Consider the following 26,352-nt stretch of genomic DNA (forward strand, 5'->3'; position numbering starts at 1 on the left):
GTTTTTGAGCTCTATTATTGGGAAAACAAAAACTTTTATGATATATTTATTCAGATTTAAATAAAAGATGGTAGCACTTTTCCATAATATTTTAATTTGTACAATGCATTTCGGCTCACAGAGCCATCATCTAGTACTAGACACTGTTCCAGATGTCCAAATATAGTCAAAGATGAAAGAAGCTATTCTGCCTCATGTGTACTTGCACCAGATGATGGCTCTGTGAGCCGAAACACGTCATAAGCATTAAAATAATGTAGAAAAGTGCTACAGTCTTTTATTTAAATATGTATGTATGTTGAACTTCCACCATATAATGGCTGAATCTGTTGAACATACTTATTCAGCTTTTTCTTCCATTATATTGGATTAAATCTGAAAAGTCTGATTATATTTCTCCTTTCAGTTTAACTTGTGGTTTTGGGAGAGTTTTTATTTTTTACAATTAGAGGCTTAAAATGAGTGGACTGGGTTTTAACCCATTCTATGCGGATGTCATTCATGAAAGACATTCGCGCCTTGCCACCCGCGCGGATGTCTTTTATGAATGACACGGCCTTGGGTCCTTATCTGTTATAACGGTACCACGCTCAGCCCCTTCGGTTTGCAGTCTCTACCCTGCTCTTCAGTTGGTTCCTAGCTTCTGTCTAGTGCGCTCCGTTTCTGGTTTCGCCAATTTTTCTTTTTTCTACGGTTTTTTGAACTTCGTTGTGTTTTTTACGAGAATTTTGGTGAATAAGTTTTTATTTGAAAGTGCTTTAGTCTTATTTTTTAGAATTGACATCTTGAAGTATTTTTACCTCTGTTCTCAAAAATCATGGTTTGAAAAATGTTGATTGTGGTCATATTGTGATAGCCATCTGTTAGCGAGTGTATTGCATACGTATACAGGATAGTACTTTTTATATTTTCCTGGAAAACATTGGACTTCTTTTATCAAGAAATTTTTTTCATCCCAATTCAGGTAAGTCTTAAATTATAAATTTAATTACGGTTTCTATTTTGTTTTCAACAAATTTCATTTTAAAAACCTACCGTTTATTGCTCCAACGCATTCCTATCGTAGCACTAAGCCCGTTACGAAACTATTATTTGTGTCGCATTTACAGGTCATTTAAGAAACTAAAATGAAGCAAAGTGCGATTCCGGGAACTTCCAAAAGGGCAAAAGTATCAAGCTCGTCAAGTGCTGGTGTGTATTTCAATAATTGCAATGTTTTTTTTTAATTTTAGAAAATGTTTTTATGTCAGTTTAAGGAATTTTTTTTAACATCACTACATTTATTTAGGAGGGGCTGCATCTTCTCATGCAAATCTGCGTGATGAGGATGCCGCCGGTCCTTCTTGAGTTTCAGGTATCTGTCTTCATTTTTATTAGACTTGCATAAATCTCCCGCTAATAATTAAAGCAATGGCTAATGTGGAATTTATTGTATTTCAGGTGCACAGCCAAAAAAATTCCACCGGAGAAGCCTTAGAGAGAAAGAAATATCTTAGTTTATCCAAACGGTTTCTTCGGAAGAAGAAACAGCAAGTGTAGACTTTTCTCATGGCGAAGAAAGTGACGAGACTTACGGTGAAACGGACAGCGATGGTGATCCCTACACACCCGCCGAAGGGACAATGACTAGTGCACCCGCTGGTGAGGGTACTGCTAGTTCCTTTGTCACTTGGACCCCTGAGCCCCTGCGAAACAGAACAAGAATTCCTTTCTCCGGGTCCCCTGGGCTCAATGGAAGACCTGCTGTGACTGCTAGGGACTATTTCTCCTTGGTTTTTTCGGAAAGTATTTATAACTTAATCCTTGAGGAAACTGACAAAAATACAGAGGACATATTTCGTAGCAATCAGTCACCCAGGGGGAGGATTACGGATTGGAAGCCACTCGCAATTGTCAGTTGGGAGGAATTAAATGTCTGGCTTGGTTTGCTGTTTCATATGGGGACAATAAAAATTAACAGAATGTCGGACTATTGGAAAACGTCCAAGTTTTTCAGTATACCGATATTTCGAGAATCTATGGCAAGGAATCGTTTACTCGGGATATTACAAGCATTATATTTTGCAAAAAATCCCAATGAAAACGAACCGGCACCTAGTGATCGTCTTTATAAAATAAGACCTCTTTTAAACAGTTTCAAGGAGACGATGGATGCTGGGATGGGAACTTAGTATAGATGAGTCAATGGTATTGTGGAGAGGCCATCTAATTTTTCGGCAATACATGCAGGGAAAGAAGCACAAGCATAGTGTGAAAATGTACATGCTTTGTGAGCTGTCTGGATTAGTCCACCGATTGATAATTTATACAGGCTCAGGGGACAGTGAATTGGGTGGACGGGGAAATGGCAATAAAGTCGTAAAAAAATTGTTGGAAAATTTTGAAAATCGTGGCCACAATGTGTTCATGAACAATTATTACAACTATGTTGGATTGACTAGGGACCTCCTTTGTCAAAAAATTTATTGTACAGGTACATTGAGATCAAATAGGAAGGACAATCCAAAAGAGATATTTGGTCACAAATTAGCGAAAGAAGAGGTTTGTTCTCGGTGGAGTGAGGAGGGAATATGTGTTTTCCACTGGAAAGACAAGCGGGACATATCAATGATCTCGTCGGAGTTTGGAAGTGACCTATTGGCAACCACCAGACAAGGCTAGGAGAAACCAGAGGCCGTGGTTGCTTATTATAAATTCATGGGTGGAGTTGATCATTGCGACCAGCTCCTTGCATATTATATGTGTGAGCACAAAACTCTGAAGTGGTATAAAAAAGTTGCGATTCATATTTTACAAATTATGGTTGTCAACAGCTACATTCTCCACAACAAGTATGTATAGTGGTGAACGGAAAAGCCTGTATGAATTCCGAATGGAACTGATTGAGTCCCTTATTTCAAGTGGCTCAAAGAAATCCGTGAGAAGTATACCATCACCAGCTGCTGCAACTCATTATCCTGCCCCAACAGAATTCACGACCAAGGGAAAAAAATTGCAAAAAAGATGTCGGGTTTGCCATGCCAAAGGAGTGAGAAATTGGTTGTATATATTGCCCAGACTGTGAGGGTCAACCAGGGCTTTGCCTTTGCCCTTGTTTTTATGAATACCATAAAAAGAATTGAAATTTTTATTTGAACTTTAAAATTGTAACAATTTCATTGTTTGGTATGCATTGTTTATGTTTTTGGCTGCAATTTTTAGGAGTTAAGATTAATAAATATTATCTGATATTTCTTCTAAAATAATTTTGTTTTCAATATTTTAATACACATACTTCACCAAACCAAATGTTTTAGAAAAGTAAGGTTACATACGGAAGGCGAATATTTTTTCGAAATTTAAATGCTTTGATGATTAAACTCCAAAATTATGATATAAATAAACTAAAATGGCATGTGAAAGGGAAGAGGGCAAAATGTTATGCATGTGTATGAAACTAAGTGCATTGACCTCGGGAAAATATAGAATTGGAAAGATTTTGGAATTTCCTATGGTAAGCGCTGAGACAAGAAGTATGGGGGTGGGCCGGGACTGGAAGCAGGTAGGAATGCCGAGGGGCAAACGAGAAGGGATCAGGGGGAAGCACTTCTGTGGAGAGAGGACAATGGTGTGATGCACTTACCTACCTATAAAAATATAATGACCAAGGAGGGGGTAGGATCCTCGGGACAACTGCAAGCTTATGAATGTCAGGAGGAAAGTCCACGCAGTAAATGGCCCTTTGGGACAAAAGGCCAAAAATATAAGTAAAAGCACATCCTAGTGTGAAGGAATTGAAATACTGGTCATCAAATGCAAAAGATATTTCTGACTGCTGAGTTACAACGTTAAAAAAAAGTAAACATTTTGTCAGAAATACCATTCATCCTGTTAAAAATTTATAAAAACGACCAATGACGCAGAGCAGAAAAACAATCCTATTATCATGATATAGAATAGGACAAAAGTGTTACAAAAAGAGAGGCTAAGATATATTATCGATAAATGTACAATGAATATGATACCGATAACAATCTATTTCTTATTCCATATACAACGCAGTGAAAGCAAATAAATTTCAATTACCAAAATTCAGACATAAAAAATTATATTTTCACCGAGGATTATGGAGAATTTTCGCAGCGAAAGAAAAAGAAATGCGGGTTGCATAACGACGGATTTTAAGCGGAGCGGATGTCATTCATGAAAGTCTTTTTTTTAATTATGAAAAATGAGGTAAAACATATTAATTGATATTTTTAATGGTTTATGGGTGCATCTCTTGCATGAGGTTGGTTCACCCTCATAAGAGATGCACCATATATGTTATTGATTCCCAAAATCGAGAGAGGGTGGATGGAGACATCTTCCAGCCATTTTAAATCACCGTAAATAAAATTAAAATGTTCAGTTCTTGAGTTGACGCTAATTGTTTTTATCATTTTATTAATCCCTAGAAATGTTTACGTACCCGTATACATTTTTGTCGTTTTTGTCTCTGCCGCCGCTTGCGCACAGGCATTCAACATTTTTTTAATGCTGCATTTTTAATTCATAGGTGGCATGGTAATCGTTATTTTAAGATACGATTCAAATGGCGGTATTAGAAGGTTTCGTGAATTGTTCGCCGAAACAAGGAATTAAGTTAGACGAAACGTGAAAATTACAGGCTAATTTTGCCATCAATTAATTTGGTAGTAATGTCAAATACTTAATATTGCATTTTTTGGAATTTTTCGTGCAAAAATGAAGTTCAGAGGCAAAATGATCGAGCTGCTTTGTATACGGCAATTCACAAGTAAGGCATTTCATAGTTTTTCTTGCTCGAAGTATTCAAGTTTATTACTTAATACCTTGTCATTCTTTTTGGAAATTCAAATTGTGTATTAAATATTCCAGATGTAGTGATGACCCTCGCAAAAATATCCAAGCTGTGTACAATAAGGATTACTCCCGAAAAGCTGTACTTCATAGTGTTAGACGAAAAGACAGTTCGAGGAATGCCAACTTTGTGGTGTGTTATGAAACAGGCCCACTTTTTCAATGAGTATAATATGGTAGGAGTATCCAGTGAGCACAATGAAATCTATTTATCTTTTAATCCAGGTACTATTACGCGATGATTTTACCGATATCGAATGTACTATACTGTGTTACTAGGCCTGAATCATATCAGTATTTGTTTTTCAGACATGCTTGCTAAGCCTTTAAGTTCTCTAAAATTCTCTCACACCGCTAAATCTGTGAAAGTGAAGCTGACAAATAAGCAATCTCCATGCCTCACCTTTGAAATTGAATTGGTGAGTCTCTCCATTTTCAACAAACTTTCCATGCTCTAGCTTAATGAGTTTACTTCAGTTTACGGTATTTTTTCTTATCTAGCCTTCATCCTTGGCCCTGACACGGCAGTGCGTCCATGACATTCCTGTTTCTGTGATACCAAGGCGAGAATGGGGAAATTATCAAGAGCCCACGTATCCCTCATTTGACGTGAGTGTACTCATGTTCTGTTCTTAAGTTTATAGTCTGGTATAATCTTTGACATCTGTTGTACGAAATTTTATGTTAATGTGACTTTGAATTGGCTTTTTGATTTCAGATAGGTGTTCGTGTTCCCAACATAAAACTAGTTAGAAATGTTGTGGATCGAATGAAGACAATGAGCCCAAACATTTATATTACTGCTGGAAATGGCGCATTCACTCTCACTATTGAAACAGATGCAGCTTCTGTTTCTACTCATTTTAAGGGGGTATACTTGGAAAATGTTAATGGTAATTTTTTACTTTCTCTTGTGCTACAATATTATGGTAGAGGAAAGGCTTGCATGTTCTTTTGACTACAGAGCTAGAACAGTGGGTTGAATAGGACATTCTCCCAATAGGCCTTCCATGCCAGATCTCGAAGGTTCAGAGCTCTGGTGTCATGTGATGAACTTTGTAGAAATGGACATAGGTAGCCTAACCTAATATGTTTTCTCCAAAGTGGCATAAAGAGATATTTGAGGCTTAGAAACTCATCGAATCGGACACTGTCCTTTGGGGTGGGTGTTATAAATTGCAAAAATGCCATCAAACTCACTGTTATACAAAAGTGGTAAGAAAAGATGAGCTAATGTAGAAAGGAGTGATGAATGTAAGATTATGGAACAGTATTAAGAATGGGAAAGCTTGAAAATATTGAGACGTAAATGGGGAAAAGTAGAATTGATATGTTGAGCCAATGTAACGTCAAATGAAACGATACTGAAAGTGTAAGGTCTGAATGTTGGCTACATGGTAATACAATCTTTATCTTTATTCATCCACGGCGAGGATTGGCCCTCGCGGATGTTGTATACAACACATTTATAAAAACATTCGATACAACGAAACATACAAAACATGTACATTGGATCTAAACATTAGAAACACATACATTACAAAGATTACATTTAAAATAAAAGAGAAGAAAAGTCCTGCTCAAAATATTCTTGAATTGAGTACAGTGGATAATTGCACAGCCACTTTTCCAGCACATTTTTCAGTCTAGTGATGCTCACTGATCTGGCTTTGCTGGGTAATTTATTAAGTAATTTTACTCCCAAATTGTCAGACTGGTTGTTGGTCTTAAACAGCCTACAGTAATTAATATTTAGGCTATTTTTAGCCCAAGTGTCATGAGAGTGGATGGTGGATCGTATGGGGTAGGTATCTAAGTTATCTTTAATGTGCATAATGCTGCGAAACACAAAGAGGCTGTAGATGGTGAGGATATGAAAGTTTTTAAAAATTGGCCTGCAGTGGTCATGGGGCCCAGCACCACTCAGAATCCTCACTGCTTTTTTTTGCAGTTTTAGAATTTCTTTGGTTTCATTTGCATTTCCCCAGAGTCGAACACCATAGGCAAGAATAAGGAGTAATAGAGGCAAAAGTCAACCAGGGGGTTGCATTTGAATTGAATGGGAATTAGGTTAATGGGTTGTAGGGTTAGATCGGTAATCAATATGATACTGGTGGCGGGAATGTAAGCACCACCTAATAGGGTGGTTTCCTATTACTTTTTTATTGCCTGAATTGAAAGATTATTACTCCTGGAGTACGTATTTCATGCTTTTAGATTTTTAAATGACAATATCTATTTTTCGCGATTAAATGAAAAGTGAAAATTTTCAAGTGCGCAAAAATGCGATGGCTAAGTATGAATGCTGGGAAAATGCTGTGTGACGTAGTTCTGGTCCCGGCTGCCGCAAGTGAGCTGACCTTGGGGCGAGGCTTTGAGCGCTGATACGATGCAGGATGCTAGCAGGTAGCGCTTGGCTTAAATAAGGATTATTAATACCTTGTCAAACGAAGGAAACTTTCCGACCATAGGCAGTTTTAATAGGTGATTATTAAGAGACGTTCCCTGAGCTCTGTGCCTCATGCATATTATGAATACACTAAGGGTGGGTAACGTACCGCAATCAATGCCTTTCATTTTCTTTGACGAAGGAAACTAATAATGATGAATCCATGGTAGGTTTGTATTTGAAGCTCATTTTATATCTGATTAATAATAGTGTACCCACTTTGAAATTAGTTAGGGTGTAACATTTCAGTGTGATATGAAAACCATCCATTCTAATACCAAGTTGATCTATGTGAAGAGACTATACTGCTCTCTGAGATTAAATGAATTTTGAAACAGTTTAATGGAAGGAAAAGGTCTTCAATTAAGACCACATACCTGTACATTAACCCTTAACTGCGGGAGCATCCAAATTTTTCTGCCACTGTGTGCGGGACACGAGCAGGGAAGATATTTTTCCATCGACCCTGGGCGTGTGTCAAGCAGGTAGTGAAACCTCATAATCTGGGACTCCCCACCCTACCCTCTGACGACTGACCATGGATACAATTGAGCCCTTTCTAAGAATCACAATTGGAATTTAAATATATGAACGTGGCTTTTTGTAAATAGAATGTAAATGGATTTTTTACAAGCGATCAGATATAAAACAGTAATAAAATCCATTGATTTTTTACCATATTCCTTGATATTTCAACCATATTTCAGCTGATTTGAACTTCGTGCAGAACTGGTAATTATGCGGGGGCGAAAGACCCGTCATCGAAAGTATAAGAAAGAGAGACCAATGCTTTCAAATAAGTTTCCCCGGCTAATGTACAATGACAAATTATATTCTTAGGAAATGCAAGTATTCGGATTCGTTGGAATTGTTTTCATGGTGAATGTGCCGTGGGGAGAAGGGAGCTCTCTGTCGGAGAAGGGATAATCCGGGTAGCGCTCCTCGTGGTGAGGGTGCCCAGTCCTCGAAAGGTGCCTTTGTGCTCTCTGCCATTAGGTTTGGCGGAGTTCAAGCAACCGTGGAAAGGATGGCAATAAAATCCCAGGAAAAAGAGAAAGTCTGGAAACGTGGAGAGGGATGACCACGCTAAACGCAGGAGCTACGTTTGCCGCAGTCTACCGAGTGAACGTAGCAGATATGTTCATAGCAGCGAAAGGGTTAAAGCCATCGTTAATGGAGTGTGAAAAATTAATTGTATAGACATGAAGGGTGAAGTGTAGAATTTAGGACTTACATCGAACCAACCTAAGTTTGCTCTTCTAATTTATGTTTCAAATGTGAAAAGAAACATTTGCAGTGGATTTTATGAGCAAAATTGGTTACTTGACATATTTCACAATCAGTTTAGTAACTATGAAAATCATATAAGGATGAAAATCAAGCTTTTTTATTTATCTTTGAATTACCTAAATGCATAAAGTATGATGTCTGATATTTTTATCTTTGTCCCAAATAAAATGCATTCTTACTACCTATTTTTCAGGTATTACTTGTGATATGCCTGCTGGTCAGACTGAAGTTACTGCAAAAGTTGACATTAAAAAGCTCTCCCTCTTCCTCTTCTGTGAGCAGATTAATCCTTCCAAGGTTGTTTGTTGTGAGTATGCTGTTTAATATTTTCCATCACTTTTTCTAGTGATTTTGATACTTATGTGTACTCTTGTAAATTTTAACTGACTTAAGATAAATATCATTACTACCAGTGTTGATAAGAAAATGTAATCAGATTACTTTTAACAATTACTTTTTACGAGAAATTTACTCCTTATGGTGAAAGAGGAACAGTTACTTTCGTTGTTATCACTACTTGTTCACAATCGACGATTAATTCTCTGTTTTACCTAGGCCTGTAGATAAATTCGAATCCATTAATACCATAATTTGCTTGTTTTGGTTCAGCCATATTGTGTGTTAGCCTCTTTATGATGGGTTCAAAATATGTCCCCTCTTGTGTTGTTAGAGCAGTTACGTATAATTGTATGCATTGCAAGTGACATTGCAACTTCAGCATTTTTCAATGACTCAATTATTCCACATTATTACTTTCTAGTGTCGATATTTTATTATTTTTACTGAGGATTGTATTGATTGGAAAGTCCTTAATTACTTTGCCTTTTCTTAGTTTCAATGGGTAGGTGGCCACCTAATCAAGTTATATCAAAAAACGTACATGAGTGTTGTCAGTAATCATATCAGACCCGCCCAGGTTGCCTGTGTCTGGCCTGGTGGAGTAAAATTAAAAAGGAAAGCAATCCACTGTAATATGTACATAATTGTTTTTAGGGGCTTTTGCTCCTATATTTATTTTTATGTATGTATTTATAAACATAAAAATAATGGCTATTCCTCTGTTTAATGTATTGTCTTGTAAAGGATTACTGTGGTTGTGTTGGTCCATTAAGGCCTGTTTACACTGTACATAAACCCATATGAGTTCATGTCTGTTTGCGTGAATGATTTTTGTGGACCAGAATGGAACATGTATGAATGCATGAACCAAATTAGAACAGGTTCTATTTTCTGTTCATGTATTGGCACAAGTTGGGTGGTTACACTGTGCATTTTTGTGTTCATACATTTAGACATTAACTCGTATGGGTTTATGTACCATGTAAACAGGCCTTTATAGGATTCTCAAGTCAGGGAAATTTTCCTGGTAGTACATGAAAATTTAACGTTGCAGTCAATGGTGTCATTCTGAGAGATTCGAGTATAAGTATGAAAATTAGAGATGTGCGAATAGTATCTGTGAATACTCAAATACCTCGAATACTAGAAAGTATTCTATATTCGAGGTCTCGAATAATTATGCTAAAGGTACGCTCTCGAATACTTTGAATTTCACGCCGTACACTGTCGCACACAGTTGTTGGGAGTTGAATCGGAAAATTGTAAAGAACTCAAGCCGTTTAGTGCATGCCGTTATAGGCAAGTTGAAAAACTACATCAAATTCGCGGATTAGAGCGGTGAAAAGAGTTCGACGTGGGGAACCGAAAATGATTGGGTGAAAAAATCCTAAAATCCCCCGTTTCCCCCACCAGGAGAACCTCAGTGCTGTGGGATAGTAACTACGTAGCACAATTCCCAAAATCAGCTACCCCCTCCATCCATCAGCCCTTGGCCTCCAACACTTTCCTCCTCTCCGAAATCAAACAAAAGGTGAAAAGGTCCCAGCTCGCACAGGGTTCTTATTACAAAGACCAAAAATGAAAAGCTTCAAAACAAATTATCACGTTACAGGAGAGTAATAGAATCGTGTTTCACCCTTCCCTCTTTTCTCCCCCACTGGCCTTTTTCTGCCCACCTGCTTCGAAGTTCCCCATTTCTGGAGGTCAACTGCTGCATGAGTACCGTGGGATAGTTACATTAGCGCATTTCCCAAGATCCGCTATCCCCCTCCATTCAGCACTAGCCCCCCCTCTGAGGCTTTCCTCTTCTCTGAAATAAAAAATGGTCCCAGCTCACGCAGGGATCATATTACGAAGACCTTAGCTTTGAAAAAAATATCAAGTTGCACGAAAAAGATAGAAACCTGTTTCGCACCCCCCCTTTTCTCACCCACTGAACTTTTTCATCCTACCTGCTTCAAAGTTCCCAGTTTCTGGAGGTCAACTGCTGCATGAATCACCTATTAGCCCAAAAGGTGTCTAACAATGACTTTTGGCAATTGATATTACACCTTTCTTGGATTGAAATATTAGTAATATGCGCGTAATTTAAAAAAGAATAAGACCAAACGCGACGCATTTATGACTTTATTTAAGCATTTTACGCAAGGAAATAAATGTCAAAATACGACGGAGACTTAGCATTCTGGCGAGACTTGATATGAGCAGCAGAGCTTCTCGGAAGTTGATGCGGTATTTTTTTCCGAAAACATATATCAAGTTACAATTTATGAGTTGTGCTATAAATCTCTATTGTTACAGTCACAGACGAAGGAATATTTTCTTAGGATATTTGGTTTCTCCCTGGTAGCAATTCGAATTTATCTTCTTATCTCGTGAGAACTTCCAAAGATGGACTGAAAATAATTGAAGGAAATCCGGTGGAGAAGCGCGTGTATTTTGCAAAAGGCCTCAGATTGTCCACAAGCACTTGACAGCAGGAGTGGAGGTAAAGCGAGCTACCTGTTGAAAATAAGAAGTTGGATGAAGCTGTGTATCAAATGGGCGTGCCGCTGAAATGGCGTTTGGTAGATAAGAATGTATATATCAGACAGAAATCCATTGTAGCAATGTAAATGCCAAGACGGCATGCAATCATTTTTCGCGAGGTGGTGTGTCCCCTTAGAATATTTGAAAGTGATGTTAGTTGAATGAACTATATGCCCAATTGTTTCCATAAAATTAAAATATTCTATTAATCAGCTAAATTCCTATTTGAATCCTTTAAAGGAAATCAAAATGACTCCCCAAAATCTTGTGTTTCCTTCTGCATAGGCAACCGAGTCAAACATTCCCTCATTCATCGTTTAGTATTCAAGGTATTCAAAATTGGAGGTATTTGAATATTCGAGCAATGATTTAATATTCAAATTCGATATTCGAGTTCGAGAAATCTGCTATTCGACCCATCCCCAATGAAAATTCTTTGGAGAGTAGAGCAAGATTTTAAGAGCATATTCATTCCTACATGTTTAAATCTCAATAATATCCATCCACAAATTTATTATTCTCGTGTAAATACCCTTAGTTTGTATTTACCATGCAAAAGTTAAGTTTTGCAGAATATGCAAAATTTTCAGATATTTTTTAATCCCTCGAAATTTTGGGTGCCTTATTTTACACTTGATAAAGTGGTGTTCTTTAATTGGCTTATAATCAGAGATAAGAAAACATGCACATTTCACAATTTTTTAAATTAAAATAAGTTTCAATGTTAATTTTCATTTTTGAGGTTTAGAGTACGTTATTACGAAGTTGTCGTTATTACGGAGCAAATCGTTGGTCCTAAAAAAAAAGGCCTTTCTAAGCTATAGTAAAAGAAATGTTATTACAAAATTTTCGTTTTTACTAAATTATAAACCTCAGTCCCAGTCCCGGCGGTTACAAAATGAGCTTTATAACTAAGTTCCATGAATAAGTAACAGCATTTAGGTGGATATACACCACGCTAATTTTTAGTAATCCTGCCACGTTTAAGTTTTTCTCATGTACTGCCCTCAAGAGCGTCGATTATGGTTCTTTATTCGGTGTACATTCAACATCATATAGTAAGCTTCATTCCTGTGGAGTCATGGTGACCCACTCATAACCGCTCGTAGATCGGATTACTTTAACATTTAGTCCTCTTCATACGAACATTCAATTTACGAACTTTCAGAGATACGAGCATTCAAAAATTTCAAATTTCGAAATTGGCACCTTTCGATTTGGCCAATGCTATGCGGTGTGGCATATAGGAACTCGCACTTTTGGCACAATCTGAGCAAAATATCATTGAATCCGGTGTGAATTTAGGAACTGTTGTGTGTTTCGCCCACTCTTCCTTACCACGGGAAGCTACGTATTTTTTTCTGCTCTGGATGCCTCGCATGTCCAGCTAGATCAGTTCATGAGTTTGTGATGCAGTGTTGCATTCGGTTAGCAGCCAATCGCTGTCCCCAAAACGCACAGAACACCCTCTCCTAGCCACACAACGTTGTCAAATCCATATGGAGCACCGAAATAAGCCTGATCCACAAAAACAAGCTCTTTCTTCGAATCACCAAAACAAGTGATTCTTCTGTTGGTCCTTCACGCCCGTCGTCCTTTCCGGCTCCTTTCTTCACGGAACTCTTTTGTTTACAAGTGGCGTAGACATTTAGCTTTCTTACCTGGCAACTTTGCACACTACCCCGAACTAGACCATTCTGCCTGTCATCAGACAACTCTCGGTGGCCAGACTGTAGGTTTATCAACTTACGAACAAGGTCTTGGAATGCATCTAGTTTGTATATCGAGGGCTTAATGTATTCAGGAAGATATGAACCCTTGATTGCATTATGCTGCATTCTTCTGTTGAGAAACCAAAACAAATTTTCTTGTTTCTGTTTAAATATTGTTGTGAACTTCGTCATAACAAGAGTCTACTGTATCTGTACACATTGAAGTGCATAAAATTCAAAGAATGTGATAAAATGAAAAATGGTAATACATGTATAAATTCGGTGCTTCATAATTTTGAATAAACAGCAAAGTTATTTTTTACTAAAATAAATGACTATGTTGTTGGCTTACTTCCAGCTCATATCTCGATCAATTTTTTAGTCCAAACTGAAAAGTAATCTTTCAATGAAAATAATTACCTTCAAATTCCCTTCGAAAGCTCAACTGCCTATCTTATTTGGTTTAACTTGGAACTTACTGTTTTGTTTGTTGGAATGTGAGGAAAAGGAATGAATTTTTTTTACGGCAGTTGAATATTCTTTATTTATGGATAAAATTTCGGACATGATTTTGCTAATACCTTATTTTTTTATGCCCTCTTCTGTCCACAAAAAAATTATCATTTTCATTAATAATTAATTGGTTTAAATACTAATAATTATTTCATTATTAATTTTTATTACGTACTATAGCAATTTCATTATAACTGTAAATTAAGTAATAAGGGTTAATGTTGATACAAATTACACAAAAGGAAGAAATCAGACCTAAAAGGGTGATGGCCTTTTATCCGTGATTTCACCTGGATTGATGTAGCATCAATCCAAATTACATTTTATACATTTTCTTTTTCAGATATCAGTGAGGACAAATTGGTATATATATACCTGGAGCATGAAGATGTTATTTACAACTTTTTCATTGCTGCTAAAATGTCTTAATTTTTGTTTGTTGTTATGATTCTTTTTTATAAAACAATGTTTAATAAATATTTATTAATATTTTTAATCCCTTGCAGTTATTGTGGTTGGTATAGATGAAGTTTTTCTGGGAAGCTCTATTTTGAGTTCAAGTGTTTATATCCATGGATATGTGGTTATCTTGAGATTTGAACATTTGTAGGCATCATGTAGTCAAAATTCATCTTAATTTTATTCTTTATAGTTTGGAAGTTGATCATTTATCACTTGGTATGAAGGTTTTGTATCATACCCATTTTTTGAATAAGGTGGGAAGGATTGTGCTTTGATTTGCTTGCTTTTGTGCGAACGTATTTATTACAAAATGATCATTAAAAAAAATTACATTTGACTTTTAATTTCTCACTTCACGTTATTTATTTAAAATTCTATTGCATGATATCCAAAATATTAGCCATAAAAATAAGCATAATCATGCAAGCAACCCTATACAACAGGTGTTTTGCATTTTGAATGATAAATTTGAATTTTCATTCATGCATTCATGTAAAATATTTTTTAAATTAAACCCCCTAAAAACTAAATTTTTTTAAACTGTCAGTAATCAAGATTACAGAATGAAGTACAGGTGCATCATGGATATCTAAACACAAGTAAAAAAACAAATATCTCATGCATGTTTGTAGTTTGGAATTGAAGTGTGTCTTTACATCTGACCAGTCAGTATCTCATGAATTGGGGACTCTCATCCCCTTCACTTAATAACTGCTTCCTGCTCCCTTAACTCTCTCTTTTTATGTATTTCTTTGTGTATGTTTTCAAGAAAATTCAAGTATCATCAATCATTTTCTGTATTTTAGTGCAAAACAAGGAGTCAATTGTTGTTACATACTTCTAATGTAAGACACTGTCTCTGGCGTTACTTTGTGGAACTGTTTCATGTCAAAAAGAAAAATTCCTAAGGTAGGTACTGTACTTGTGGTGTCAAAGGAGGTCAATACCAGGAACAATATTAGCTGGTAATTAGTGATAGAGGAGATGTATAGGCAAGTATATTTTAATTTCTTAAGACTCATATCAAGGTAGATTATTATTTATGAAACCTTAGAATCTCTGGTGATGGTAGCTACTTTCCAGCTCTAGGTTTGAGTCATAGGAGTAACTTAATATTTTTCAGTGAACTCATCATTGCTACTCTAAACCAGTGGCGCAGCGAGGGGGGGTTTTGGGGGATAAAACCCCCCCAGAGTTCACAGAAATTTTAAGTTAAATCTATGTTACTTAATTGGATTAATATTGCTTATAGAATAGTGTGAGGATTAATAAAATATCTCTCAGAATGCCGTAAGAATTATCATTTTGAACCATTTATCTTAATTTTTTCCGGCGGAAGGCCTCCGCACCTCCCGTTTACCCTGGCGGGTATGCAATACCCCAAGCACCCTAGTATTAGTTGCGCCTGATACCCTAGCCTTAATTCCTGGCTGCGCCCCTGCTCTAAACTGTATGCACATCATTTCGAGTGTAGCAGTTTATTTTGTGCATGGAATGCCAACCTGATGCATGATCCCTTAAGATCAAATACTCCATTGGCAGATATCTAATATCACTTTTATTCTCAATGAGACTTGGATTGGCACTGAAGTTACCGAAAAAAAGATCAATCAATTTGTGTTTATGAACCCTTTTTTATTAGGTTGTACATAGTATTAACAAAGCGGGGTACATATTGCATAATAGGAGCCAGTTGAAGTTTCTTGTGGTAGTCCAGTTGTAGCCGTATGAGTATTGGTCCAGGTGATACCTGTGATTAGAATTAAAAAAATGAGTTAAAATGCACCATGAGGAGAAGAATATTGCTTAGCATTGTAGTTTAAAATTATATCGTTTGTCAATCAGTTTTTGAACATTCACTGTCCAGTATTTTCCCACATGGTTTTCCCAGCCTGCTTCTTCCCTGACTTGTGGCTATTCTTCTTACAGGAGACTGGACCTCACTTTTCCCTTAGTTCCCATTTAGGATGTGATCATACATTTGATTTCTTCCTATTGTAAATTATCTTGAAGGGCATGGTGAATCCGTGTGGTTTGAGGTACATATTTAGTGTGACTATCAAAACTACAGGAAAGTGCTTCATGTTTTTCATTTTGTTTTAATATTTTATTTTTTTAATACCTTTGTAAATTTTAATCCATTTTTGAATTGGTCTCCAGTGTGAAAATGGAAAGATCTCATTTTTTGCTTATGCTCTTTCATTTGTAGTGCCAGTCTATAATTAAGCTTGGGGAGAGCTAACTGTGATCAAACTCAGCTTGAAGTACCTCATGAAGTTCCTTTTCAATGCATGTTATTTAAGGAAAGGAGGTTAGTGTTGAAGTTTTGAAGAGAGTGGATTACCAGCCTAATGTGTCTATTGAATCCTCCAAAATGGCAAATGTTTGGTGCTGAAAGAATTATCAATTATCAAAAGGAAGTTCCATATTGCATATGCACACAGATGAAATGATTGAAGTGCCACAGCACAAATGGCTATGAGGACAGATGATTGCCTACATTTTATTGCTTTATGAGTGGCTACCTTATTAATGTAAGTACTAGCAGTCATGCAGTGCATGCCATTGTTGATATTAGCCAATGATGGTGAAATGTTGTTGGAAGTGCTTTGGGATCTCCCATATATTGTGGTCATTCCATTCTGAGTGATTCAATGCCATTGATTGGTAATGGGAAAGTAGTTAAAATATACTATCATAATCCATTTTCGGGTGTACGTCTGCGTGCTTAATATTTGTCTCAACGTTTCATTCCACTTACTGGGAACGTCGTCAGGAGAAACGACGACGACGTTCTCCTGACGATGTTCCCAGTAAGTGGAATGAAACGTTGAGACAAATATTAAGCACGCAGACGTACACCCGAAAATGGATTATAATAGTGCATCTAATCGCTGCGAAAACCTTAAAACTTTAGTTAAAATATGTTGACACTATTTTTTGTCAAGCTATCTTTGAGGTAAGATGATCTATTTTATTAAAAAATTTTTTATGACTCCTTTATGCAAAATTTGATTTTATTGAGTCACTGGTCTCATCATCATTTTGCGATTGTTAAAAAAATCTTGATGTCTCTGAGAAACTATTTCTGTCGAAAGAACAGTGTGAGCTATAATTTTGGAGGAAACAGTATTTCAAATTATGTAGTTTGTTTGAAATAACTTTCTGGGTAGTTTAGGGTTCGGTGATAGCACTCATGATTTGAAGTCAAATGCTCATCATTCCTTAATTTTGTTGTGTTTGTTGATGAGGTCAGACATTTGATGCTCTCAAAAAGAGGCATTTGTTCTTCTATTAATATCTATTTATTAAAATTTAAATATTGCCCATTTAAAAGATAAACCAAACTAAAATTCCATGTATTAATTCATGTAGGCAGGTATTTTTTTCAGAAGAATATGGTTGGGTGATTGGAATTATATTGCTCATTTCTATCTTATGGACTGTATGACCAAGGGGCTGCAATCATAGATACCATTAAAAATATGTAGTATTGTAATTGGCTTACCTATTCATCAGGTGTTTTTATTTAGTGGTGGTAGTAGCCGTATGGGTGGTAGCCATATCCTCCATAATAGCCATAGTGGGGGAAGTATCCTCCATATCCATAGTGAGGGAAGTATCCTCCATAATGGGGGAAGTGGCCTCCATATCCATGGTAATATCCACCATAGTGGGGGTAGTAGCCTCCGAATATTCCTCGCTTTTCCTTGTTAGCGCCCTCAGTGACTGTTGCTGCAGTTTCTCCAGTTGGTTGTTGTTCTTGGACTACCTCCACGCATGCTGCATAAGCCACAATGGCCAGCAGAGCTGCAAGGATGACCTAAAAGAGTGCAAAAAAAATTGCTTTTAAAACATATTTATATCATTTATTTACTTCCAGTAGATATTCTGCGACTATTTTTTGGTATCATCATTGTGGGCTGCTTAGCAGGGCTTGATTTTCTGTCTTTTCAATGCACATTCAGTGAGCTTTCCATGCATTTACAACTTAATAATGGATTAGGTATTTGTAAAGCCAGTCAAGTTGTCTGAATATTTTTGTAAGGTGGCCTAATATTTATTCAGAATATATTGCAGCCATTATAGATTTTGCTGGTGTTACCCTGGTATGAATCTATGGAAATATTTGGGAGATATAATATGGAAGTACAGAGGAGAAAGTAAGAAACTTATACTATGTGGACAAAATTGGTTGGTTAACGATTTTATGAGCTTAGAAAATGCTTTTGATTTTTCTAGATTTATTATTTTCAAATAAAGATGCATTTATGTCTGAAAGAAACCATATGATATATATTAGAAACTTTGAATAGCCAGGCAACGATTTTTTTGTCAAATGTCAATTTATCTTAGTTTTAAAGTTTGTGTTTTGAGTATTATATTTTTGCTAGGGAAGTATCAAGTCAAACTGTCAATCCCACAAACTCAATCTGCTAAACCAAAAAAGCTGCATTTTGCATAATAGCAGTTGTTTGTGTTGTGTTAGTATATTGATCTCTGGCCAAAGTTTGCTCTGCCTTGTTAGTTTTTTGTTGTTGTTTTTTGTTGTGTCTTATTAGTTTTTAGGCATGAGCAATGAATGGATTTGGTTTAATATTTAGTGTGTTGGAGATTAGTGGCATATTGTATAATATTGTGGAATTCATCCATGAAGGATGTTATTACTGACTAGGTTACTAACAACTCTACCAGCTGCATTTATCAAGGGGCTTATGATAATCACCAGCCAGCCAACCTTGCCATCTGCCCCTACTAAAATTTGCCACCTGTGGTAATTTTTGGTGGGCATTTCCATCGAATATGTGTACAGGATGAAATACAAAATGAATAATCTTGAAAGTCAGCCAGAGTGAAATACTGTATTTGGATCATAGTCATGCTGTTTCTGATAGGTGTAAGGAAAAAAAGTTGATTGCCAACATGATAAAATCAAGAGAGAAATAGATGGTGATTTTTTTAAAGGCAATACGTTCTATATCTCTTGAAGCTGTTAGCTTGAAGTACTTAGTACCTTGCACCTCCTCAATGATGGCACAAGATTCTCCCTTGCCCTTTGCATCAATTGAGGGAATCTTGCCTATCATGGTAGAAGCCCATTCCCTTGTGTCCGTCCAGGACCCATTCCCCTTCATAAAATATTAGTTGAAAAAGTCCCATGATTTTTAGACCTTCTTTCTGGGTAGTAGCTATGTGAAAGCAATACAACTTCAGATTCCAATGCATACATGATTGTGTTTTTTTGCCTGAGACAACAGGCATTTAATAGTTGAGGTTATTTTAAGCAAAATATTGCGTGACGTTTTTGACAGTTTGGCAGGACCAAGTACGTACTAGAAATACTCTTGTTTGGAAACCCATGATTCTTATGCTCATCAGCTTTATTGAGTAGAGATAGGAGGTATGAAAAATAAATGCATAGAGGATGATACGGTGAGAGACAGAAGTTTTTGACTTGATGATGGGGTTGAGTCAAGTTAATTTGAGGGCCGGAGGGCGGGTGGGGGCAGAATGGTAGACAGTATTGGAAATCTAGGAAAGGGAGGTAGTGAGATATGATTTGAAGCATGAAATATATTTATAAAAGGATTGAATTGTACAATCATTTTTGGTTTTTATGATTCAGATAGGAAGTAAATGTTGTAGTTCACTATTATTGCACATCTCCTCCCAATGATTTCCTGGTCTGAATGCATGTGAAATTAAGTGTATTTTCAGCTTACAAGGAGGCAACTTCGTTTTCCGCTTAAGTATTAGATATGTTACCACTGCATGAAGAACGAAATTCCAATTTAGATCCTATTATTGCATCTATGTGAATGGAGAGTTTCACAAGTTTCAATCCAGTGCTTAATTTCATCTTTTATTGATCAATTTTTTGTTTTGGGTATAATATTAAAGTCATGGACCCTGATCAGTGTATGGGGCTGAGAAAAGCAGGTTAAGGCTTGAACAATGTATCATTCCTTTCGATTTTACTTTCAGAAGAGTTTATCTGATATTTAATTTTACAATTTTGTTTTATAACTAGTTGATCCTGTACATGGAGAAAAAGACTGACAACTTAGGTTATTTTTTCAGTAGGAGATTCACAGGGAAATTGAAAGGAACCAAGATCAAAATTTTGTATGCACTTAATGAAAGGCTATAATGGAATCAGTGATTGGTGCCCCATTTGACGCATGGAGAACTGTGCTTGAAATCCCATACAGTCACCAAGCAGAGAATGGAAAAATTCTTAAAATGCTTTATACCAGTGAAGGGGTCACCAGGATTTGAATGTAGGACCTAGGGATGGAAAAGGAGCTAGCTTGCTATCATACCTGCCCAATGCTTTCTCTTTTGAAAGCTCTGCTTAAAAAAGCGACTGTGTATATGCAGTCATGTGGAAAGATGCAAAGATATAAACACTCAAGGTAGAAATTTGCTATTAGTGAAATCATGTTACTTAAGGAGAATAATAACTGAGATCACCCATTCTCCTGTTAAGGCATTTACAATTTCAGTAGATTCCCTATGGAATGTTGGCCCTGAGGAACAATAGGTTGTGTTAATGGCATCATAACCGAGTGGTATTCTTGAGATATGCATTTCAATCTAGGTCAAGTGAAGTGATTTTGTTCACAGCAAATTTTTTCTATGATGTTGATAAATTTACTTATTCTTTGGTTTACTTTGTATTTATCTATGTATCTTGTTATCTAAGATAGTAATAATGCCTCCTAACCCACATTAAAATGGGTAGATTCTAATGGGAACACATTATCACTCACTGGATTTTGATTTTGTGGTAATGGAAGGATAATACAATTATGGTTCTTAAGTGGTTAATCCTGTTAGCTCAACAATAAATGTATGATTGGTAAAGTGAGCACTGGAAGTGGCTATATTTTTACTCTTCAATCAAAAAGGATTGAGGAGGTAATTAAAGAGAGGAAACTTGTAGAGGAGATGTGGAGAAGACAGGTTTGAATGGAGTTAGTACTAAACTGGGGGGGATGGCGAAAACTGTTAAAAGGAAGAATGTTGGGTAAGCTGGAAAGAGGGAGGAAGAGAATAGATTTCATTGCTTGAATGAAAGGAAATAGGTCTTATTGTGAACTAAAGAGGGAAGCTCAATGGGGAGGCGGGGCAGGCTGGAGTGATAGTGAAAAAGTATAGCTTCTAAAGCTACCTACATTTACTGGTAAAATACCTTTGATAATCATAATAACGAGTGAGGTAAATTTACACTGTATGGTATAATTTAAGCCTTCTGTTAGTTCGCACATATTCCTGCTAAGCTACCGCAGTGTTACCCAAATGTTAAGTGAATTAGGCTGGGAGCCGCTGGAGACCCGGAGGCTGCACGCTAGGCTTAGATTGCTTGAACAATTAGAATGGATATCTTTAAGAACGACGCGGAGAACATTAGAGCCCCACTATATTTCCAGGTCCGATAAATGGGGTAAATTAAGAGAGATGTTTTGCCGAACAGATGGAATTCGTTTTTCCCCCAAACCATAAAGAACTTCAATAAATGCAAGTCCTAACTTCGTTTAAGCACTTCATTTTTATGTGAAAATGGCTGGTGTCCTAACATCCCCTGCCACACGCCTTTTAGGCGGCTTGCGGGGTTATATGTAAATGTAGATGTAGAAGTACCACAGGATAGATGTGTAATTAGTTCACTATTACGAAGTTGATAATCGGTCATAATACCCTCTCTTACTGAACGGTCGCAGTTTAAAAGACTAGGGGTTGGAGGATGGAAAAAAAAACTCACCAAGGTCCTCATGGCTGCGCTGTCGGAGGGCGATGCGATGTCGTGAAGGCAACTGAGAGGCGTATGATGATGAGAGCACTGGTCGGCAGAGTTTATATAGTCCTCCGAAGGGGCGGGACGCTGGACCCTAAGAATCTTCTCCTTTGATCCCCTATTGGCGGGGTTGGGGAGCTAGGGCGGCCGTGCGCGGTTAGTTGGTCACTCCGGAGGGTACAGCATGCTCTTCCGCGGTCGGGGGAGGTTGCAGGGGTGACGAGATCCCCTCGACGGCTCACCTGTACGGTCTCAGGTCTCCGTCCACCTCCCCCACCAGGCCCCCGCGGTGAAATCGGAAGAGGAGCGGGAGTCGCGCCTAAGCGGTCGTTTTCTCCGACTTATTTATCTTTGGGTAACCCATGGAGGTTTCCGTAAGGGGATCGGTTTGACGAGGTCATGGATTACGCAGAAGGGCCATGGGGCGTTTTGAGACGTAACCACTAAATGCTCTTCCGGCCGAGTTCTAGCGTGTTGATGCATTGTTGGAAGAATTATTCTCCGTGGTCAAGTGTACTTGCTCGCAGAGTAAGCTGAAGGGTCTATAAGGTTAATTTGTTGGAGGCAACTGTGTGTAAGATCAATGTGGAAAAAGAAGGATTCTCAACTCCGCTGCCGACGGAGATGATGTATTTGATTTGCTCTACACACTTTGCCCAAGCAGGAATCAGAAATTCCATGGAAATTTTCTATTGTTGCCGAATTCGAAGTCGTATTCTTAGAATGGGATTGTGATATTCTGGACACTTGTATACCGCGAGAATGTAACACCTTGTTGAATCCTGAATGGTTTTTTGAAATTGATTTTGGTATCATTCCGAGTTTGAGCTTCATTTCTTGTGATTTGTTTCATATCCTTTAATGGCTTTGTTTTTTTTGGATCAAATGATGCTTGAAGAGAGGGTCTGATGACCATTAACTTTTCTCATTTTTCTAAAAAATCTCTGAGAGTATGCATCAAATTATGGATTCCACTGTTCATTTGGAATTATGTACCTCTCTTTTTGTATCAGGTCTTGGTGTCTTATGCTCGACATTAGCTCTGTTGGTATATTAACAATTTTTGCTTTCTTTCTCCTCATTCCAAAGTTTAATTTTCATGCGTCTTTAGGTGTACGTTTGGAACAAAAACCTGAATTATTTCCTCCCTATCATCACAGTATGAATTAATCATGTTATAACCACGTTTTACCTAGAGATTTATTTAGTTCCATACTACCGTATACAGCTCTATGTATACGGCCTTTTACATCGGGGTTATTAACATGTTAACAATTTAGCGTACGCAAATAACCATTCCCTGAATAGGGGTAGTTACCCAGGCGGAACTCGAATCCGTGACCTCCTATTTGGCAGGCAAGGACTTTACCCCGCCGCCACGAGGCCGGCGATTGAAACAGCTTCGACCATAAGAGCCTCATAATTTCCTATATTCATCCATAAAAACCTGCTTACATTTCAAATCATATTTTTCCGCTGTGTAATGTAGATATGTATATGTAGTGCATAGCCTCAGTGGCGCAGCGAGGGGGGGGAGGGTGGTTTGGGGGTTAAAACCCCCCCTCAGAGCTCAGAGAAATTTTTAAGTTTAATCTATTTTACTTATTTGGATCAGTATTACTTATAGAATAGTTTTAGGATTAATCAAATATCCATCAGAAGGCAGTAAAACTCGCTATTTTGAACCATTATTCTTAGAATTTTTCTGAAGGAGGGCCCCCGCAACTCCTGCTTACCCTTGCGGGTATGCAATACCCTCACACCCCTAAGTATTATTTGTGCCTAAAACCCCCCTTGCCTTAATTCTTCGCTGCGCCCCTGCATAGCCTGGTCATCTTTAGGGGTATTATGAACATTTTCATCTTGAGGTAAATTTGGTAATTTTTTCAGAACTTCCTTTTTAAATGTTGTCTGTCATCAATAAGGCTGCTACTGCTCCCATCTAGGTCCCAGCTGTGGCTCTCGACAAGATTTAATGTGTTATTGGAAACGGGAATTAGTTTCCTTTGAATGGCGTTCTCCTGCCAGGAATTGGTGCGTTAATAGGGGCTTATTAAATGGGGTCGTTAACAAATTTTTAGTGTCGATTTTGAGAGTGTAAAAATTATAGATAAGATTATTTGACCGTTTCTCGTTCCGTCGCCTACTTCTCGACGAAAAATCGAAGGTCTTAACCCATTTACAGATAAGTTGATGACGTCACAAACGTAGGTCCAGCAGGTTACCGCTTCTCCCCTAATACTCGCCACCGCCCATCGTTCCCTGGTGGTTTGTTGTTATTTACACCTTGTGAGGAATTCCTTCACTGAATGAACTATTCTCACTGATCGATTCAATAAACCTAAACTCCAACGACGTCACTAACTCAGGAAAAGTGGCGGTAACGTTCGCGTTTCTTATGTGAATATTATTAGCTAATAGCTGAAAGAGGAGGATTATTTTCGCTGTAACTTATTTTTTCCCGCCGATTTACCGAATTCTTTTTTAATCTTGCAATTTCGGGTCTGAGTAGATGACCCCTGTATTAAAATATGCATTTTAGCTTCTGAAAAACATTTAGCGTAGGGTCTTAGGTTTGATAAGAGCATAGGCTCAAACAAGAGTCTTAGGTAGAGCAGCTTCTATTTATTGCAAATTGTGGTAAAGTATTCATGCAAAAATTAATTTCTAATAATGTACGACCTCATCGTGACACATTCATATTTCCCAAGTTGAGGCGTTGGTAGATGGCGAAAAATAGTGTACTGTTATTGTTTCTGATAACGTATATAACCCGTCATACAAGCCCGTTCGTGCTATTTATAGAAAATTTTCATCTTATAATTTTGTTTAAATATTTACCCGTGCGAAAAGATTTTTGTAGTTGCAAAATACATGTTTTTCATAATCCGAAACATTTAAACAATTGGTCCCTTTACGTTTTATTTTGTTTTCCTATTGTTATAGTAAAAGGTTCATAATTTTACTAAATGTTAACTAATATTATTAAATTGTTGAAATAAATTTTCAGAGGTATATTTAGATGGAATGTCACTTTGTCGTTTGATATAATGTAGACATAACTATATTTAAAAGATTTACACTAATGTGAAAGTGAGGAAAAAGTAGTATGTACATTTTTTCACATTCAACCGTTAGCTACAATTTTAAAGCGTGGAAAAGCAGTGTATATGTTCTCCCATTTCTATATGTTTCAAAATCTTATGATTTGTATCCGTTCCAGATGCGACCGCGGCGCGGGCGAGAGCCGAACAGGTGCGTGAAGTAGCTCAAGGAAATTCCTTTTTCATGATGATTGCATACGCCACTTCGCTACCCATACCTGACAATTTTACGTTTAACCGCGTTCGTTTTCATGTGCATTTGCTGATTCGCCAACCCATTAGCGTATTAGGCGTGACTCTTAATACTTTCAACAGTGGCGTATATAGATCCTCATTTCTAGAGATGGGCAGGGGAGTGGGCCGCTTCCTTTATATTCACTCATTAGGAGACATACATTGGCAACCTGAAACACTGCTCTGGCCCCAATGCAGAGCGTAACTTGAGTGACGAGAGACGATCGATCCTATCAGGATTCAGGACACGTAAGGAATATGAGTAAATTTCAGTGAGACGATTTCAGCTCCTCGGATTTGCCTTTCCCTATCTCTCGCGCGTATCCAGACTAATATTATTTATCAATGATTGAAGATGATGGATCGCTGATATTAGGGGTGGGAGGCGGCAAAATCGATGCAAGTTTAGGTCATTATTAATAAGGGTACCCCTTAAGGGGCGCAGCTAGGGATTAAGTCTAGGGGGGTTTTAGGCAAAACTGATACTGGGGAGTCTAGGGGAGTGGAATACCCGCCAGGGTAAGCGGGGGCCCTCCTCCAGAAAATTTTTCAGAAAAATGGTTCAAAATGGTGAGTTTTACGGCTTTCTGAGGGATATTTTATTAATCTTTACACTATTCTATGAGTATTATTAATTCAATTAAGTAAAATAAATTAAAATTTCTCTGAGCTCTGGAGGGGGGTGGTTTATCCCTCAAAACCCCCCCTCGCTGCGTCTCTGTACCCCTTGATATTTTATATTTGCGTTTGTTCGCTAATATTAGGGGTGGGAGGCGGCAAAATCAATGCAAGTTTAGGTCGTCATTAATAAGGGTACCCCTTGATATTTTATATTTGCGTAAGTACGAACAATAATATATTTGATAGAGCATTAACGCGCGACGTGACGAGGCCATGCCTTAGCGCGTAATTCATTTAACTAATTCAGGATACGTAGCTCAAATTTTTCTCCACTTGGGGGGAGAAGGGGCTGGCCCCCTGACCACCCATTTTATATACGCCCCTGACTTTCAAGGTATTTTGATGCTCGTATCTAACGTTAAAATCAAAGAATACTCGCTC

At 37.5% G+C, this 26,352-nt stretch overlaps 2 protein-coding genes across 2 annotated transcripts; one reads left to right on the forward strand and one right to left on the reverse strand.

Annotated features, from left to right (window-relative positions):
* Positions 1-4,544: 4,544 nt before the first annotated feature.
* Positions 4,545-14,188, forward strand: LOC124174072 (checkpoint protein HUS1). The gene is made up of 7 exons (XM_046553207.1): positions 4,545-4,777; positions 4,879-5,085; positions 5,170-5,279; positions 5,362-5,469; positions 5,579-5,753; positions 8,793-8,906; positions 14,036-14,188. The coding sequence occupies exons 1-7, from the start codon at positions 4,726-4,728 to the stop codon at positions 14,119-14,121; spliced, it is 852 nt and encodes a 283-aa protein (XP_046409163.1). The 5' UTR covers positions 4,545-4,725; the 3' UTR covers positions 14,122-14,188.
* Positions 14,189-15,768: 1,580 nt separating this feature from the next.
* Positions 15,769-22,025, reverse strand: LOC124174073 (neuropeptide-like protein 33). Its single transcript, XM_046553208.1, has 3 exons — positions 21,920-22,025; positions 17,663-17,977; positions 15,769-15,904 (listed from the first exon to the last, which is right to left on the reverse strand). The coding sequence occupies exons 1-2, from the start codon at positions 21,929-21,931 to the stop codon at positions 17,684-17,686; spliced, it is 306 nt and encodes a 101-aa protein (XP_046409164.1). The 5' UTR covers positions 21,932-22,025; the 3' UTR covers positions 15,769-15,904; positions 17,663-17,683.
* Between the last annotated feature and the right edge of the window lie 4,327 nt (positions 22,026-26,352).

The sequence above is a fragment of the Ischnura elegans genome, chromosome 2 (assembly GCF_921293095.1).
Source record: "Ischnura elegans chromosome 2, ioIscEleg1.1, whole genome shotgun sequence".
NCBI lineage: Eukaryota > Metazoa > Arthropoda > Insecta > Odonata > Coenagrionidae > Ischnura > Ischnura elegans.

Coding starts and splice junctions, on each gene's coding strand:
- LOC124174072 (XM_046553207.1), top strand. CDS start 4,726: ATGAAGTTCAGAGGCAAAATGATCGAGCTGCTTTGTATACGGCAATTC. Junction 5,086..5,169: donor CTATTTATCTTTTAATCCAG/GTACTATTACGC, acceptor TTTGTTTTTCAG/ACATGCTTGCTAAGCCTTTA. Junction 8,907..14,035: donor TCCTTCCAAGGTTGTTTGTT/GTGAGTATGCTG, acceptor TTTCTTTTTCAG/ATATCAGTGAGGACAAATTG.